At 47.9% G+C, this 19,166-nt stretch overlaps 1 protein-coding gene across 2 annotated transcripts in view; it reads right to left on the reverse strand.

Moving 5' to 3' along the window:
• LRP8 (LDL receptor related protein 8) overlaps nt 1-19,166 on the reverse strand; it is a 188,166-nt gene that overhangs the window by 40,939 nt on the left and 128,061 nt on the right. For both annotated transcript variants that reach the window (XM_088465558.1, XM_088465557.1), the window contains 3 exons: nt 3,714-4,082; nt 2,854-2,976; nt 2,647-2,775 (listed from right to left, as the gene is read on the reverse strand). In XM_088465558.1, coding sequence (XP_088321684.1) covers nt 2,647-2,775; nt 2,854-2,976; nt 3,714-4,082 — 621 coding nt within the window. The remainder of the gene's footprint in view (nt 1-2,646; nt 2,776-2,853; nt 2,977-3,713; nt 4,083-19,166) is intronic.

Below are 19,166 nucleotides of genomic sequence, written 5' to 3' on the forward strand. Positions count from 1 at the left end.
CCTACAGCGAGACAGGACGCGCGCCTACAGCGAGACAGGACGCGCGCCTACAGCGAGACAGGACGCGCGCCTACAGCGAGACAGGACACGCGCCTACAGCGAGACAGGATGTGTGCGTACAGCGAGACAGGACGTGCGCGTACAGCGAGACAGGACGTGCGCGTACAGCGAGACAGGACGTGCGCGTACAGTGGGGTAGAAGTGGCCTTTGTCCTTGCCTTATGAAATAACCCCTGTAAGAGGGGAGAAACGCGTCAGGACTAAAGTGGCTGCTTTTTACCACCACACATGTGCCTGGATTTGGAACGGTCACACACCGGCTGATAGCGGTCTCTGCCGCCACCTGTACTAGTGCCTGCGCTATTTGCACTTGCCCCTAGCAGCACACATGAAGCCCGTATCCTCGACCTCGCCTCCCCCACCCGCAGCCCGTTTGCTACGGTGAGCCCACCACACCCGGACATCTGCCCATCCCCTTTACACCCTGGTCAGGACCCGCCGGAGCGACGCGACCCAGCCATACACCTTTGCTCCTACCTACTCATTGGGAGCCCTTGGCAGGGGAAGGATTTGGGGAGTCCGTTTGCATCATTGCCACCACCGGGATAAGGCAGCGTGCATTTGGTCAGGAGACCCTCCGGTTCCACACACCGCGACATCAGCGCTATCATTCCACCTAATACACCGGCTATGGAACCGTTTCTGGCCCTGAGCTACGTATGGTGCCTTATTACATTTACACTGTGACATTGGGGCTTGTGATCCTATTTGGTTGCAACATTGATTCCCAGCAGTGATACATTGGGTCTGATTTATTCAGCCACAGGTTTGCACTGTATACAGTCTAACACAAATCCCATGTGTGATGATATATTTGTTTTATTATTATTAAACTGCATTTAATAAATGTATATGTCATATTAATACTATAGTTATGTGATTTATGTATTGACACCAGCGCAGACACATTCTTTCTATTTTATTCCAAAATGGAATAAATTCATATTTGTCCTCAAAATTCTACACACAATTCCCCATAATGACAACGTGTAAAATGTTTTTTTTACGATTTTTGAAAATGTAATAAAAAAACAAAACAAAACTAAGGAATCACATGTACATAAGTATACACGGCCTTTCTCAATACTTTGTTGATGCACCTTTGGCAGCGATTACAGCCTCGAGTCTTTTTGAATATGATGCCACAAGCTTGGCACACCTATCTTTGGGCAGTTTCGTCCATTCCTCTTTGCAGCACCTCTCAAGCGCCATCAGGTTGGATGGGAAGCGTCGGTGCACAGCCATAATCAGATCTCTCCAGAGATGTTCAATAGGATTCAAGTCTGGGCTCTGGCTGGGCCACTCAGGGACATTCACAGGGTTGTCCTGAAGCCACTTCCTTTCATATCTTGGCTGTGTGCTTAGGGTCGTTGTCCTGCTGAAACATGAACCGTCGCCCCAGTCTGAGGTCAAGAGCGCTCAGGAGCAGGTTTTCATCCAGGACGTCTCCGTACATTGCTGCATTCATCTTTCCCTCTATCCTGACTAGTCTCCCAGTTCCTGCCGCTGAAAAACATCCCCACAGCATGATGCTGCCACCACCATGCTTCACTGTAGGGATGGTATTGGCCTGGTGATGAGCGGTGCCTGGTTTCCTCCAAATATAACGCCTGGCATTCACACCAAAGAGTTCAAACTTTGTCTCTCATGGTCTGAGAGTCCTTCAGGTGCATTTTGGCAAACTGCAGGTGGGCTGCCATGTGCTTCTTACTAAGGAGTGGCTTCCGTCTGGCCACTCTACCATACAGGACTGATTGGTGGATTGCTGCAGAGATGAGAACCTTCCAGAAGGACAACCCTCTCTCCACAGAGGAATGCTGTAGCTCTGACAGTGGCCATCAGGTTCTTGGTCACCTCCCTGACTAGGGCCCTTCTCCCCCGATCGCTCAGTTTAGACGGCCGGCCAACTCTAGGAAGAGTCCTGGTGGTTCCGAACTTCTTCCATTTATGGATGATGGAGGCCACTGTGCTCATTGGGGTCTTCAAAGCAGCAAATATTTTTCTGTACCCTTCCCCAGATTTGTGCCTCGAGACAATCCTGTCTCTGAGGTCTACAGACAACTCCTTGGACTTCATGCTTGGTTTGTGCTCTGACATGCACTGTCAAGTGTGGGACCTTATATAGACAGGTGTAGGCCTTTCAAAATCATGTCCAATCAACTGAATTTACCACAGGTGCACTCCAATTAAGCTGTAGGACCATCTCAAGGATGATCAGTGGAGACAGGATGCACCTGAGCTCAATTTTGAGCTTCATGGCAAAGGCTGTGAATACTTATGTACATATGTAAATGAAATTTTCAAAAAGCTCAAAAACACTTTTTACACGTTGTCATTATGGGGTATTGTGTGTAGAATTTTGAGGACAAAAATGAATTTATCCATCTTGTAATAAGGCTGTAACATAACAAAATGTGGAAAAAGAGAAGCGATGTGAATACTTTCCGGATGCACTGTCTATTATATTACAATTATGACCAAAATGATGCCGTTGCCAAAAGCCACTATTCTGCAAATATCATGGAAACTGGAAGACGCAAGCATGGGGCAGGTGCGTCACCATTGTGCGTCAGGGAGAGAACTCACCACACTCATTCAGGGGTTCATCAGACCAATCCCGGCAGTCTTGGCGAGAGTCACACACTTTACGGATGTCAATGCATTCCCCGTTCTTACACTGAAATGTCCCGTCTGTGTCGCACGGCGCTGTCACAGCTAGACACGGAGCAGGAGAGGTATTAGCGGCACAGGAGGATTTAAATGCAAACAGTTGTTTTAGGAGAAGAAACTCACCCGTGTGGCAGCCCGCCTCATCGCTGCCGTCAGCGCAATCTCGGACTCCATTACACTGGTACATCCCGTGCACACATGAGCCATCCCCACACTGGAACTCATCAGGGCGACAGGTAACCGCAGCTGGGAGAACGACAAAGGGACATTACACAGTGTCTGGCCCTGGGCATGACCAAAGAACCATATATGGTAGGGGGATTATAGCGCCTGGCCCTGGGCATGACCACAGAACCATATACGGTAGGGGGATTATAGCACCTGGCCCTGGGCATGACCACAGAACCATATATGGTAGGGGGATTATAGCGCCTGGCCCTGGGCATGACCACAGAACCATATACGGTACGGGGATTATAGCGCCTGGCCCTGGGCATGACCACAGAACCATATATGGTAAGGGGATTATAGCGCCTGGCCCTGGGCATGACCACAGAACCATATATGGTAGGGGGATTATAGCGCCTGGCCCTGGGCATGACCACAGAACCATATATGGTAGGGGGATTATAGCGCCTGGCCCTGGGCATGACCACAGAACCATATATGGTAGGGGGATTATAGCGCCTGGCCCTGGGCATGACCACAGAACCATATATGGTAGGGGGATTACCCAATCGGGAGTTAGTTATGGGAACAGAAGTTAGTGGGGTTGCTGCCAGCAACCATTTTTCTTATAACCCGCAGCTATTAGCAACATCCACCAGGCCCCCCTATACAGCCCCCCTATGCGGCCCCCCTATACAGCCCCCCTATGCGGCCCCCCTATACAGCCCCCCTATACAGCCCCCCTATGCAGCCCCCCTATACAGCCCCCCTATGCAGCCCCCCTTCCCATGGGCGGTAAGATCTGAGGTACTCACGGCAATCCGTCTCATCGGAACTGTCCTTACAGTCGCGGTCGCCATCGCACCTCCAGTTCAGGTGAATACATTTGCCATTGTTGCATCGGAATTCTTGCGCACCGCACTGCGTCACCGCCTGTGGCTGACTTTTCAGACCGCAGCGATCCTCCGATTCATCGGACTGATCCACGCAATCAGCCTGTCCATCACACACCCACTTCTCAGGGATACAGACGCCCTTCCCGCAGCGGAACTGCCCTGGCTTGCAGGTGACTATTGCGCAATCACGTTCGTCGCTGGCATCGCCACAGTTATCAGCGCCGTCACACACAAAGCTGGCAGCGACACATAGTGTATTACCGCACTGGAACTCGCCACGGGGGCAACCTGCAGGGAAAACATAAACTTTACATTATGATTCACGGTAACTACACCCACAACAGGCTATCCAGAGCTAATAAGTAATATAATATACACATGGGGTCTGGTGTGAGGACACGTGGATATATATATATATATATATATATATATATATATAAAATCTATATCTAGCAGATGTATGTACATATACACACACATGCAAACACCTACACACTTGCGCTCAGCTTGATACGGTCATTATTGCGCCTATCTCAGGGTACCTGCCTAATAACTATAATAATTACAGACATTACTAGAAGGCTGGGCCGGGGCTCTGTGTAGACCCAGGATGGGCAGGCAGAGCCCTCCCAGGGGGCGTTGAGCCGTCCTGCAGCTGGGTGTGGTGGGGGATTTCCTACCTACAATGTTTCACTGAGCCAGACACACAGGCTTCTGTTCCTGTAAGAAGAGAGCACTGAGCCAGACACACAGGCTTCTGTTCCTGTAAGAAGAGAGCACTGAGCCAGACACACAGGCTTCTGTTCCTGTAAGAAGAGAGCACAGAGCCAGACACACGGGCTTCTGTTCCTGTAAGCAGCGAGCACTGAGCCAGACACACAGGCTTCTGTTCCTGTAAGAAGAGAGCACTGAGCCAGACACACAGGCTTCTGTTCCTGTAAGCAGCGAGTACTGAGCCAGACACACAGGCTTCTGTTCCTGTAAGAAGAGAGCACTGAGCCAGACACACAGGCTTCTGTTCCTGTAAGAAGAGAGCACTGAGCCAGACACACAGGCTTCTGTTCCTGTAAGAAGAGAGCGCTGAGCCAGACACACAGGCTTCTGTTCCTGTAAGAAGAGAGCACTGAGCCAGACACACAGGCTTCTGTTCCTGTAAGAAGAGAGCACAGAGCCAGACACACGGGCTTCTGTTCCTGTAAGCAGCGAGCACTGAGCCAGACACACAGGTTTCTGTTCCTGTAAGAAGAGAGCACTGAGCCAGACACACAGGCTTCTGTTCCTGTAAGCAGCGAGTACTGAGCCAGACACACAGGCTTCTGTTCCTGTAAGCAGCGAGCACTGAGCCAGACACACAGGCTTCTGTTCCTGTAAGAAGAGAGCACTGAGCCAGACACACAGGCTTCTGTTCCTGTAAGCAGAGAGCACTGAGCCAGACACACAGGCTTCTGTTCCTGTAAGCAGCGAGCACTGAGCCAGACACACAGGCTTCTGTTCCTGTAAGAAGAGAGCGCTGAGCCAGACACACAGGCTTCTGTTCCTGTAAGCAGAGAGCACTGAGCCAGACACACAGGCTTCTGTTCCTATAAGCAGAGAGCACTGAGCCAGACACACAGGCTTCTGTTCCTGTAAGAAGAGAGCACTGAGCCAGACACACAGGCTTCTGTTCCTGTAAGCAGCCAGCACTGAGCCAGACACACAGGCTTCTGTTCCTGTAAGCAGAGAGCACTGAGCCAGACACACAGGCTTCTGTTCCTGTAAGCAGTGCTGCAGCAGAGGGTGAGTGCACCAAAGCCATTACATCCGGAAGCAGCATTGCCTCTGAGTAGCAGGTAAGTGGCCATAATATATATATATATATATATATATATATATATACACATATACACATACATACATACATACATACGCACATTCTCATAACATTTAAGCACTTTTACTTCTTTGACAACATGCATCAGCTTCAGGCGCTGCCACATGAGCGCTTTCCCAGTAATGGGTCATTTACTAACAGTTCTATTGGAGAACTTTCCGATATGACGAAGTATAATGAGCGTCGCTGTGCGCGTCACAGTCTGCGGAGATATAATGTACCCCGATTGCACAGCGCTTGTTCCTGGGGGCTTTAGACGACGCTATAAAACTTTGCGGTAACTTCTTGAGCGTTTAAAGCACTTTTGGGACACGTCTGAGTGTATAGCGTCAGGCAGCCGTGTGATGGGAATTGCGTGGGCGCAGGCTCGGTATAACACAGAATGTATGTATTGTACAATCCCCAGCAGAGCGCTGTCTGTACGTTCTGTTATATCATCAGTCGCACATCGGCCGTCTGTCTGTCCCTTTATTAGCGTGTTACGGTATTTCCGGGACCATTGCATCACTGTGACACCATCCTGCACAGAACGCTCATTACTACAATCTGGGGAATAAGAATAAAATGGCTCCGAATCTCATCAAATATTCAGGAAAATAGGGTCATGTATCAAACACTAATCTGTAAAATCCGGCAGCGCCCCAGGAGGTCGGAGACCTGCGGCTTCTGTCCCGGATGTACAGCCCCCGTTCATAGCGTTTTTATACATGTGGGAGTGTTGCTGCCATAACGATTGTCGCGGCTACAAAAGGAGAATACGGAAAACCGGCAGCCAGGAGCGCGAGGAGATTCCTTGTATAGTAAAACTACAGTAACCAAATTGTCCTCTCTCTCCAATTTTATATTACATATAACAGGGACTGTGTACGTGTGTCTGGGGGGGAACGGACGGGGGGCAGGGTAACTAAACACACGGCACTAAGTAGCTTCATTAACTGCATTTTAAAAATTTATGGAAAAAGTAATATTCAGTGTAATGAGCTGCAGCCATAATCTGCTGTATATATAAGATCAGGCCGGAACAGTCTGTGGTTCTTTAGCTGTTATAGAACTGCAAGTCTCAGCATGACATGCCATCTAGGCTCTTACAGAACCAGTGAGTGTGAGGACATGATATGTGCGGTCATTATACAGAAATGATACATATGGACTGGTCACAGAATGCAGTCACAGGTCACTCTCCGGGTACAGACGGGTCACAGAATGCAGTCACAGGTCACTCTCCGTGTACAGACGGGTCACAGAATGCAGTCACAGGTCACTCTCCGGGTACAGACGGGTCACAGGTCACTCTCCGTGTACAGACGGGTCACAGAATGCAGTCACAGGTCACTCTCCGTGTACAGACGGGTCACAGAATGCAGTCACAGGTCACTCTCCGGGTACAGACGGGTCACAGGTCACTCTCCGGGTACAGACGAGTCACAGAATGCAGTCACAGGTCACTCTCCGGGTACAGACGAGTCACAGAATGCAGTCACAGGTCACTCTCCGGGTACAGACGAGTCACAGAGTGCAGTCACAGGTCACTCTCCGGGTACAGACGAGTCACAGAATGCAGTCACAGGTCACTCTCCGGGTACAGACGGGTCACAGGTCACTCTCCGGGTACAGACGAGTCACAGGTCACTCTCCGTGTACAGACGGGTCACAGAATGCAGTCACAGGTCACTCTCCGGGTACAGACGGGTCACAGGTCACTCTCCGGGTACAGACGAGTCACAGAATGCAGTCACAGGTCACTCTCCGGGTACAGACGAGTCACAGAGTGCAGTCACAGGTCACTCTCCGGGTACAGACGGGTCACAGAGTGCAGTCACAGGTCACTCTCCGGGTACAGACGGGTCACAGGTCACTCTCCGGGTACAGACGAGTCACAGGTCACTCTCCGGGTACAGACGAGTCACAGGTCACTCTCCGGCTACAGACGGGTCACAGAATGCAGTCACAGGTCACTCTCCGGGTACAGACGGGTCACAGGTCACTCTCCGGCTACAGACGGGTCACAGAATGCAGTCACAGGTCACTCTCCGGGTACAGATGGGCCACAGGTCACTCTCCGGGTACAGACGGGTCACAGGTCACTCTCCGGGTCACAGGTCACTCTCCGGGTACAGACGGGTCACAGAATGCAGTCACAGGTCACTCTCCGGGTACAGACGGGTCACAGGTCACTCTCCGGGTCACAGGTCACTCTCCGGGTACAGATGGGTCACAGGTCACTCTCCGGGTACAGACGGGTCACAGGTCACTCTCCGGGTCACAGGTCACTCTCCGGGTACAGATGGGTCACAGGTCACTCTCCGGGTCACAGGTCACTCTCGGAGGCCAAATGAACTGATGTAAAACTGTATAGTAAAATGTGTAGTATTTGGTGTCTCACTTCCATGGTGATATTCTCTAGGTTGGGTCAGGGCTCCCAGGCATGTGTACAGCAGCTAGAGATCAATATTCATCACCTTTGGAACTTTGAAACATACCAGGAAAGAAGAACGTCAGTCACCGCGCAGATCTGCGGCCGTGGCGTGTGCGCACAGTAACCTAGGGTAAGATCACCTACATGCAGACCCGATTAGTGATTTAAACCGATGGGTATCAGGGATCTATATAATAGTCCAAATCTCACCTGATCTGCTGAATAATAATAATAATAATAATAATAATGTTATTTATATAGCACCTTTCTCCTAATAGGACACAGATCGGGACACAGAGCTGCTGACGTCCTCGGAAGCTGGTATACGGCGCTGTCTGCACCTTGTATCCTGGTTTGGGGACGTATGAGCCACATCCCGGGAAGGACTGACAGACGTCTCATTGCTGCGCAGTGAGTGGGGAGATACTGGCCAGGGCACAATTATTGCCTATAGGAGGTGAGTGCGACAACACGACAGCTATACAGGATGCACCATGTATTTGCCAGTTTTGATGCACTCCTGGAGATCGGATTATTGATGTCCATAATTACCCCCCACTCCATAATTACCCCCCACTCCATAATTACCAGTCCTGTTACTCCGAGAGTCATTTCCCAAAGCATAACAGGATGGAAGTAAAGCTGGGAACACACGGTGTCAATGGATCTACCGATGGGCGGATCTGCTGACACAGCGGCCGATCAGGTAAGTCTGTATAGCTCACCCGATTGGCCGGTGTGTCGGCAGACACCCCAACGAAAGCTCAATGTGTGTTCCCTGACATCACAGCTAGGTAGGCATTTGAATTTGCCCGCCCAGTCACCAGCGGTCCCTGCAGCATATGTGCGGGCATCAATATATTTATATATCAGCTATCTTCTGTGAGCAACATCGCTCAGACATATCGGGGGTACACACACCAGCTAACGCGCTCACAACATATCGGGGATACACACACCAGCTAACGCTCTCACATACACATCGGGGGTACACACACCAGCTAACGCTCTCACAGACATATCGGGGATACACACACCAGCTAACGCTCTCACAGACATATCAGGGATACACACACCAGCTAACGTGCTCACAGACATATCGGGGATACACACACCAGCTAACGCTCTCACAGACATATCGGGGATACACACACCAGCTAACGCTCTCACAGACATATCGGGGATACACACACCAGCTAACACGCTCACAGACATATCGGGGGTACACACACCAGCTAACGTGCTCACAGACATATCGGGGGTACACACACCAGCTAACGCTCTCACAGACATATCGGGGATACACACACCAGCTAACGCGATCACAGACATATCGGGGATACACACACCAGCTAACGCTCTCACAGACATATCAGGGGTACACACACCAGCTAACGCTCTCACAGGACATATCGGGGGTACACACACCAGCTAACGCGCTCACAGACATATCGGGGATACACACACCAGCTAACGCGATCACAGACATATCGGGGATACACACACCAGCTAACGCGCTCACAGACATATCGGGGATACACACACCAGCTAACGCGATCACAGACATATCGGGGATACACACACCAGCTAACGCGATCACAGACATATCGGGGATACACACACCAGCTAACGCTCTCACAGGACATATCGGGGATACACACACCAGCTAACGCTCTCACAGGACATATCGGCGATACACACACCAGCTAACGCGATCACAGACATATCGGGGGTACACACACCAGCTAACGCTCTCACAGACATATCGGCGATACACACACCAGCTAACGCGATCACAGACATATCGGGGATACACACACCAGCTAACGCTCTCACAGGACATATCGGGGATACACACACCAGCTAACGCTCTCACAGGACATATCGGCGATACACACACTAGCTAACGCGCTCACAGACATATCGGGGGTACACACACCAGCTAACGCTCTCACAGGACATATCGGGGGTACACACACCAGCTAATGCGCTCACAGTTCAGTTCTGCAGACATATCTTGCGCATAGTCTGCACCTACAGGTGACGCGATGTCATCCTCAGTCACAGTTACAATTGCAACTGAAGGGAGGTATCTGGGTGGTAATGGTGAGGCGTCTGGGTGGTAATGGGGAGGCATCTGGGTGGTAATGGAGAGGCATGTGGATGGTAATGGGGAGGTATATCTGGATGGTAATGGGGAGGTATATCTGGATGGTAATGGGGGAGGTATATCTGGATGGTAATGGGGGAGGTATATCTGGATGGTAATGGGGGAGGTATATCTGGATGGTAATGGGGGAGGTATATCTGGATGGTAATGGGGGAGGTATATCTGGATGGTAATGGGGGAGGTATATCTGGATGGTAATGGGGGAGGTATATCTGGATGGTAATGGTGGAGGTATCTGGATGGTAATGGGGGAGGTATCTGGATGGTAATGGGGGAGGTATCTGGATGGTAATGGGGGAGGTATCTGGATGGTAATGGGGGAGGTATCTGGATGGTAATGGGGAGGTATCTGGATGGTAATGGGAGGTATCTGGATGGTAATGGGAGGTATCTGGATGGTAATGGGAGGTATCTGGATGGTAAGAGGCATTTGATGGTAATGGGGAGGCATCTGGATGGTAATGGGAGGTACCTGGATGGCAATGGGGAGGTATCTGGATGGTAATGGGGGAGGTATCTGGATGGTAATGGGGGAGGTATCTGGATGGTAATGGGGAGGTATCTGGATGGTAATGGGAGGTATCTGGATGGTAATGGGGAGGTATCTGGATGTTAATGGGGAGGTATCTGGATGTTAATGGGAGGTATCCGGATGGTAGGGAAAGGTTATTGAAGGCACCGCAGAGCTGTGTGTACACGTAGATATGAGATGGGATAGGGCTGGTGGAAGTGCGCACTGATAATGGCGGCTTTGAATGTAAGCATATGGATAGGATAAGTGCAGGCGAATAGATTTGTACAACTCACCACATCTTTCCCCGTGCACGCAATGCCAGCGCAATTATGTCCAAGGTACAATCAACTCTGTATCAGCCCAAGAAATCTTTGCAATATTTGGGTTTATGTTTATACTTGAGGCGGACATTTGTTTCATGAGGGGAAACAGAAAGGCAGCCATTTTGTAGGAGACTGCAGCCTATAAGGTAAACATGACATCACTGAGGCTTTATTTCAGCCTTCAAATGGTGTGGGTGACACAAAGGGGTCTATTTACTAAGCTGTGTTAGGAAATAAAGTGAACGTTGATAAGGTACCAGCCAATCAGCTCCCTAACTGCCATTTTTCAAACAAAGCCTGTGACATGGCGGGTAGGAGCTGATTGGCTGGTACTTATCACCGTTCACTTTATCTCCTAACACAGCTTAGTAAATAAACCCCAAAGTCTTTATCAGTCCTGATTTTCTTCCCTTGTTTATATGCTTATGTTACTTTGAGATGTAGTGGCTTCAGTAGAGGAACATTACGATACTTTTGTTAGGGTCAGATAAAGGGCCTGAGATTTGCGGGCAATGGAGCTATTTTGGCGAGATTTTACAAGCAAAACCATAATCGCTCCGGTGCCCGCAAATTGCAGGTTATTACATTTGGGCCATTATCTGTACCACAAACCACCAATACCCACTACTCGTCTAGGTATAAAGGACTAAGCACTTTCTCTGTTTCAGAATCCCAGAAGGAAAGAACCATATTGTCCAGGACAGAGGCTACAAATCATACATCTAGCCATGGACGCCCAGCACCCAACAAAAGACGGGATTCAGGAAACAGAAACCGTTGCCAAACGCGATCCTTATTCTTTCTACACCATCCTCAATGTGTACCCAGGCGGAGAACTGGGCGCAAACATAGAAATTGCTCTGGAAAATGGTCAACGCAAATTAGATGGCAGAGTCTGTGAAGGAAAAATTTATATTAATGACCAACCAACCAGTGGGCAGATTGTATTCGGCGTTTGGGAGCAAATTGCTGATCATCAGTTACTCCCATACATTACCAGATCTTCATTCCAACCAATCAACAAGTTGGCTGGTTGGATGTAAGTTGGTCTAGTGTGTGGCCATCTTTAGGCCTAATGAAAGCCAACGAGCGCAACAGGTGTGTGATGGATGAACCCCCTGTTTTAATAAAAGGTGTTGAAGACCCTGGCTGGGTCAGGCAGCCATATTTGAACAGGTCCCGTCACCTGATAGATAACGCCCGCAGAGTGCTCAATAGTTGGGTGTGAGACGGGATTATTGAAAAATGCGACAGTGTTTGTAACTCTCCCATCGCATTAGGTAAAAAACAGAATGGCAAAGTGAGAATCCATTTCAACTTCGATGATTTGAATAACTGCTCAGAGAAGGAATCTCCCGTCCTGGGAGCCATTACTCCGTTATACAGCTGTACTATGGTGAATGGCAGATTCCTCTAGACACAAACACAAAGTACAAAACCGCCTGTAAATTCCTGGGTCAGCAATACGTCAGGTTACCCGGGAAATATAAAAACTCTTCCATCATACTCCGTAAAACACTGGAGAAGACACTCGATCGAGATGAACTGCCCCAGAACATGAAGAAACGCGTCACTTACTACATGGACGCCATCTTAGTATCTGCGGACACAGAGAGTGAATGTCGGGAGTTCACCAACAAGCTGAGGCAACACCTGGAGAACAGTAGTTTTAGAATTCACCACGCACAGGACCAGCGCTGCCAGCGCACGGTGGAGTTTTTAGGGAAAGAAATATGCGCAGACGGGATTAGACTGGGACCCAGCTATATAGAGAAAATCCGCAATATCGATTCACCGGAAGATGCGCGGGAATTACAATCAATCCTTCGCTGCTTAGAGGAAGCAAGACAATTCACTCTGGGATTTGGCGTCCTGAAAAACGTTCTGTCACAGAGGGGCGAGGACTTGGCGTGGGGCAGGGAGCAGGAGGATGCACTGGATACCCTGAAAAAACATTCCTTGAAAAACAGGCTGGTTGTCCCAACGCTGAAGGATGAGGAGCCCTGCAGGGTGCAGATATACGCGTGGGTGACGCGCGGATGGCAGAAATCTTAAATAGCGCCACGAAGCCGTACCGGAGCGAGAGTGGCGTGTTTACAACCACCAAGAAGAAAAAGGACTTGGCAAATCAAGAGCTGAGAGCCTTGATGGAGGTGTGGAGGAAACACGCGTGTGCGCTGGCGGGCAGACGGGTGACGTGGGAGGTGGGGAGCCCTGACGTGGCTCTTTATAAGGACAACCCAGACGGTACTCCAATAATCAGACACAAAAACCTACAGCCGGGATTCCTATTAGCGCCTACAGCCGGGATTCCTATTAGCGCCTACAGCCGGGATTCCTATTAGCGCCTACAGCCGGGATTCCTATTAGCGCCTACAGCCGGGATTCCTATTAGCGCCTACAGCCGGGATTCCTATTAGCGCCTACAACCGGGATTCCTATTAGCACCTACAGCCGGGATTCCTATTACGGGATTCCTATTAGCGCCTACAGCCGGGATTCCTATTAGCGCCTACAGCCGGGATTCCTATTAGCACCTACAGCCGGGATTCCTATTAGCACCTACAGCCGGGATTCCTATTAGCGCCTACAGCCGGGATTCCTATTAGCGCCTACAGCCGGGATTCCTATTAGCGCCTACAGCCGGGATTCCTATTAGCGCCTACAGCCGGGATTCCTATTAGCGCCTACAGCCGGGATTCCTATTAGCGCCTACAGCCGGGATAAAGGTTCTTCCTGCAAATGGTTGGAAACCACCAGTTCCGTGGCCAAAAAGTTGGTGAAAGTAAATCCTCATTTCCCATCTATAAAGCACCTGTACGTCCAGTATACAACACAACACAATACAACACAACACAAAGCTGCATACACAGTACAGGTAGTTTTCTCTTACTTGCTAGTAATGCCAGCGGCACAGGATGCACACACCAGGGGCACAAGACGCACACACCAGGGGCACACACCAGGGGCACAAGACGCACACACCAGGGGCACAAATGCACACACCAGGGGCACAAATGCACACACCAGGGGCACACACCAGGGGCACAACATGCACGTACCAGGGGCACAAGACGCACACACAGCAGCATCACAAGACGCACACACACCAGCGGCACAAGGGGCACAAGACGCACACACCAGGGGCACACACCAGGGGCACAACATGCACGCACCAGGGGCACACACCAGGGGCACAAGACACACACACCAGGGGCACACACCAGGGGCACAACATGCACGCACCAGGGGACAAGACGCACACACCAGGGGCACACACCAGGGGCACAAGACGCACACACCAGGGGCACACGACGCACACACCAGGGGCACAAGACGCACACACCAGGGGCACAAGACGCACACACCAGGGGCACACACCAGGGGCACAAGGTGCACACACCAGTTTGCCTTAGAATCACACATGACGAATTAGTGCCCTGAGAAGGAGATTACTGTTCTTTTCTCTCTTTATTTATGTATACTGTACTTACTCTCATGGCAGCTCCTCTGTGAACCATTTATGAATATTGGCCCTCATTCAGAGCCACTCGCTATTTGCGGTCGTTCGTTCTAAAACAAGGGGTGGCTATTCAAATGAACCGTTCGCTGTTTGCAGTCTGTTCACGCCTCTATGTCTGAACGAGCGAACAAAACTTGCGGTCGTTTTTTGGAAAGATATGCCCCCTGGCCACTCGCATCCTACGTCATGTCCGCTATTTATTAGATTAATCGAGTACATCGACCAGCGTATGAACTGCTCGCTATTCTTGGGGTTGGTGTTTGCTACCACAATCTTGCGAGCAGTTCTGGCTATAAAATAACCCAGTGACGTGGTCAATGACGCTGCTGTTTTAAATATGCACACCCATAAAACGCCCGTTTTGACCTTTAAGCACGCCTGCGTTCTGATTTCCACTCCCCGTTTTCAAGCACCTTCCCCTGTTACCACCCACATACGCCTCTTTCTGTCACTCAAAATAGCAGGCATTCGCTATTTTGCGAGCACATGAATTTCGGCCGCACTGACTGGTTAGCGCATGCGTATAACGATCCGTACGCATGCGCAGTTGGGTTAACATCGCTCGGAACGAACGAGCGGCCGCTTACAAGCGGCTCTGAATCAGGCCCATTGTTCTCATATAACTATCACGGTACAATATCCATCTTATCTACTTTTTTGTATTTTTCACTTAAGGTTTTCGGAGCAGTGCTCAGGTCTCGTCTCTCTATCCCCCACCCCACCACATAAACATATGTAAGTTCCTACCTCAGTGATGTCATTAGTTCCCAGTGAAATGTCATATATCCTACACTATGACTGATGCCATCGTACGTAATAGCCGTGTCATATATCCTACAGTATGACTGATGCCATCGTACGTAATAGCCGTGTCATATATCCTACACTATGACTGATGCCATCGTACGTAATAGCCGTGTCATATATCCTACACTATGACTGATGCCATCGTACGTAATAGACGTGTCATATATCCTACACTATGACTGATGCCATCGTACGTAATAGCCGTGTCATATATCCTACACTATGACTGATGCCATCGTACGTAATAGCCGTGTCATATATCCTACACTATGACTGATGCCATCGTACGTAATAGCCATGTCATATATCCTACAGTACGACTGATGCGATTGTACGTAATAGACGTGTCATATATCCTACACTATGACTGATGCCATCGTACGTAATAGCCGTGTCATATATCCTACACTATGACTGATGCCATCGTACGTAATAGCCGTGTCATATATCCTACACTATGACTGATGCCATCGTACGTAATAGCCGTGTCATATATCCTACAGTATGACTGATGCGATCGTACGTAATAGACGTGTCATATATCCTACACTATGACTGATGCAATCGTACGTAATAGCCGTGTCATATATCCTACACTATGACTGATGCCATCGTACGTAATAGCCGTGTCATATATCCTACACTATGACTGATGCCATCGTACGTAATAGCCGTGTCATATATCCTACACTATGACTGATGCCATCGTACGTAATAGACGAGTGTTTTAGTAAATAAACCAACCAGTAGTGGAATTTGATGGTGAAACTACTTTACTTAAAATAGATCTTTACTTACAGGGGTATTCAATATGGGAGAGAAAAGGCTGTGCTGGATTTTACGCTCCACATCGCTGATTTTCCATTGGCGCATGCCCGCTTTATCCCCGTATTCAATTAAAAAGCTACGAAAACGGGAGCCGGTGAAATAGGATCGGCAAAAATGAAAACGGGAATTACCTGGAATAAATTGTAGGTCCCCCCTAAAGGTGTCAAAACATGGGGGATCACTATGGGTACCCCCGTTTTAGCCTGCAAATGAAAGTCGGGGCTTTAAATAGCCGCAGCAGGTATTATTTTCCCGACATTGAAGAAGTGATGCAGAAGAGCACTTAGGTTATTTTTTTCGTTTTTTTAAGTGGTCCCATCAAATTTGGGGTACATGAAAATGGGTACTAGCATATTTTGATGTCCCTAAAGTAAGTTTTTAAAAATTCTGCAAAAATGCACCTGCCGCTAATAATCTATTCTAGTAAACACCTGCCGCTAATAATCTATTCTATAATACACCTGCCGCTAATAATCTATTCTAGTAAACACCTGCCGCTAATAATCTATTCTAGAATACACCTGCCGCTAATAATCTATTCTAGAATACACCTGCCGCTAATAATCTATTCTAGAATACACCTGCCGCTAATAATCTATTCTAGAATACACCTGCCGCTAATAATCTATTCTAGAATACACCTGCCGCTAATAATCTATTCTAGAATACACCTGCCGCTAATAATCTATTCTAGAATACACCTGCCGCTAATAATCTATTCTAGAATACACCTGCCGCTAATAATCTATTCTAGAATACACCTGCCGCTAATAATCTATTCTAGAATACACCTGCCGCTAATAATCTATTCTAGAATACACCTGCCGCTAATAATCTATTCTAGAATACACCTGCTGGTATTAGCCTATTCTAGAATACACCTGCCGCTAATAATCTATTCTAGAATACACCTGCCGCTAATAGCCTATTCTAGAATACACCTGCCGCTAATAATCTATTCTAGAATACACCTGCCGCTAATAATCTATTCTAGTAAACACCTGCCGCTAATAATCTATTCTAGAATACACCTGCCGCTAATAGCCTATTCTAGAATACACCTGCCGCTAATAATCTATTCTAGAATACACCTGCCGCTAATAATCTATTCTAGAATACACCTGCCGCTAATAATCTATTCTATAATACACCTGCCGCTAATAATCTATTCTAGTAAACACCTGCCGCTAATAATCTATTCTAGAATACACCTGCCGCTAATAATCTATTCTAGAATACACCTGCCGCTAATAATCTATTCTAGAATACACCTGCCGCTAATAATCTATTCTAGAATACACCTGCCGCTAATAATCTATTCTAGAATACACCTGCCGCTAATAATCTATTCTAGAATACACCTGCCGCTAATAATCTATTCTAGAATACACCTGCCGCTAATAATCTATTCTAGAATACACCTGCCGCTAATAATCTATTCTAGAATACACCTGCCGCTAATAATCTATTCTAGAATACACCTGCCGCTAATAATCTATTCTAGAATACACCTGCTGGTATTAGCCTATTCTAGAATACACCTGCCGCTAATAATCTATTCTAGAATACACCTGCCGCTAATAGCCTATTCTAGAATACACCTGCCGCTAATAACCTATTCTAGAATACACCTGCCGCTAATAATCTATTCTAGAATACACCTGCCGCTAATAATCTATTCTAGTAAACACCTGCCGCTAATAATCTATTCTAGAATACACCTGCCGCTAATAGCCTATTCTAGAATACACCTGCCGCTAATAATCTATTCTAGAATACACCTGCCGCTAATAATCTATTCTAGAATACACCTGCCGCTAATAATCTATTCTAGAATACACCTGCCGCTAATAGCCTATTCTAGTAAACACCTGCCGCTAATAATCTATTCTAGAATACACCTGCCGCTAATAGCCTATTCTAGTAAACACCTGCCGCTAATAATCTATTCTAGAATACACCTGCCGCTAATAGCCTATTCTAGAATACACCTGCCGCTAATAGCCTATTCTAGAATACACCTGCCGCTAATAGCCTATTCTAGAATACACCTGCCGCTAATAATCTATTCTAGAATACACCTGCCGCTAATAATCTATTCTAGAATACACCTGCCGCTAATAGTCTATTCTATAATACACCTGCCGCTAATAATCTATTCTAGAATACACCTGCCGCTAATAATCTATTCTAGAATACACCTGCCGCTAATAATCTATTCTAGAATACACCTGCCGCTAATAATCTATTCTAGAATACACCTGCCACTAATAATCTATTCTAGAATACACCTGCCGCTAATAATCTATTCTAGAATACACCTGCCGCTAATAATCTATTCTAGAATACACCTGCCGCTAATAATCTATTCTAGAATACACCTGCCGCTAATAGCCTATTCTAGAATACACCTGCCGCTAATAATCTATTCTAGAATACACCTGCCGCTAATAATCTATTCTAGAATACACCTGCCGCTAATAATCTATTCTAGAAAACACCTGCCGCTAATAATCTATTCTAGAATACACCTGCCGCTAGTAATCTATTCTAGAATACACCTGCCGCTAATAGCCTATTCTAGAATACAGCTGCCGCTAATAATCTATTCTAGAATACACCTGCCGCTAATAATCTATTCTAGTAAACACCTGCCGCTAATAATCTATTCTAGTAAACACCTGCCGCTAATAGCCTATTCTAGAATACACCAGCCGCTAATAGCCTATTCTAGTAAACAAATGCCGCTAATAGCCTATTCTAGTAAACACCTGCCGCTAATAATCTATTCTAGTAAACACCTGCCGCTAATAATCTATTCTAGTAAACACCTGCCGCTAATAATCTATTCTAGTAAACACCTGCCGCTAATAGCCTATTCTAGAATACACCTGCCGCTAATAATCTATTCTAGTAAACAC

The sequence above is a fragment of the Taudactylus pleione genome, unplaced genomic scaffold (genome assembly GCF_031769625.1).
Source record: "Taudactylus pleione unplaced genomic scaffold, aTauple2 ptg001992l, whole genome shotgun sequence".
Lineage (NCBI taxonomy): Eukaryota > Metazoa > Chordata > Amphibia > Anura > Myobatrachidae > Taudactylus > Taudactylus pleione.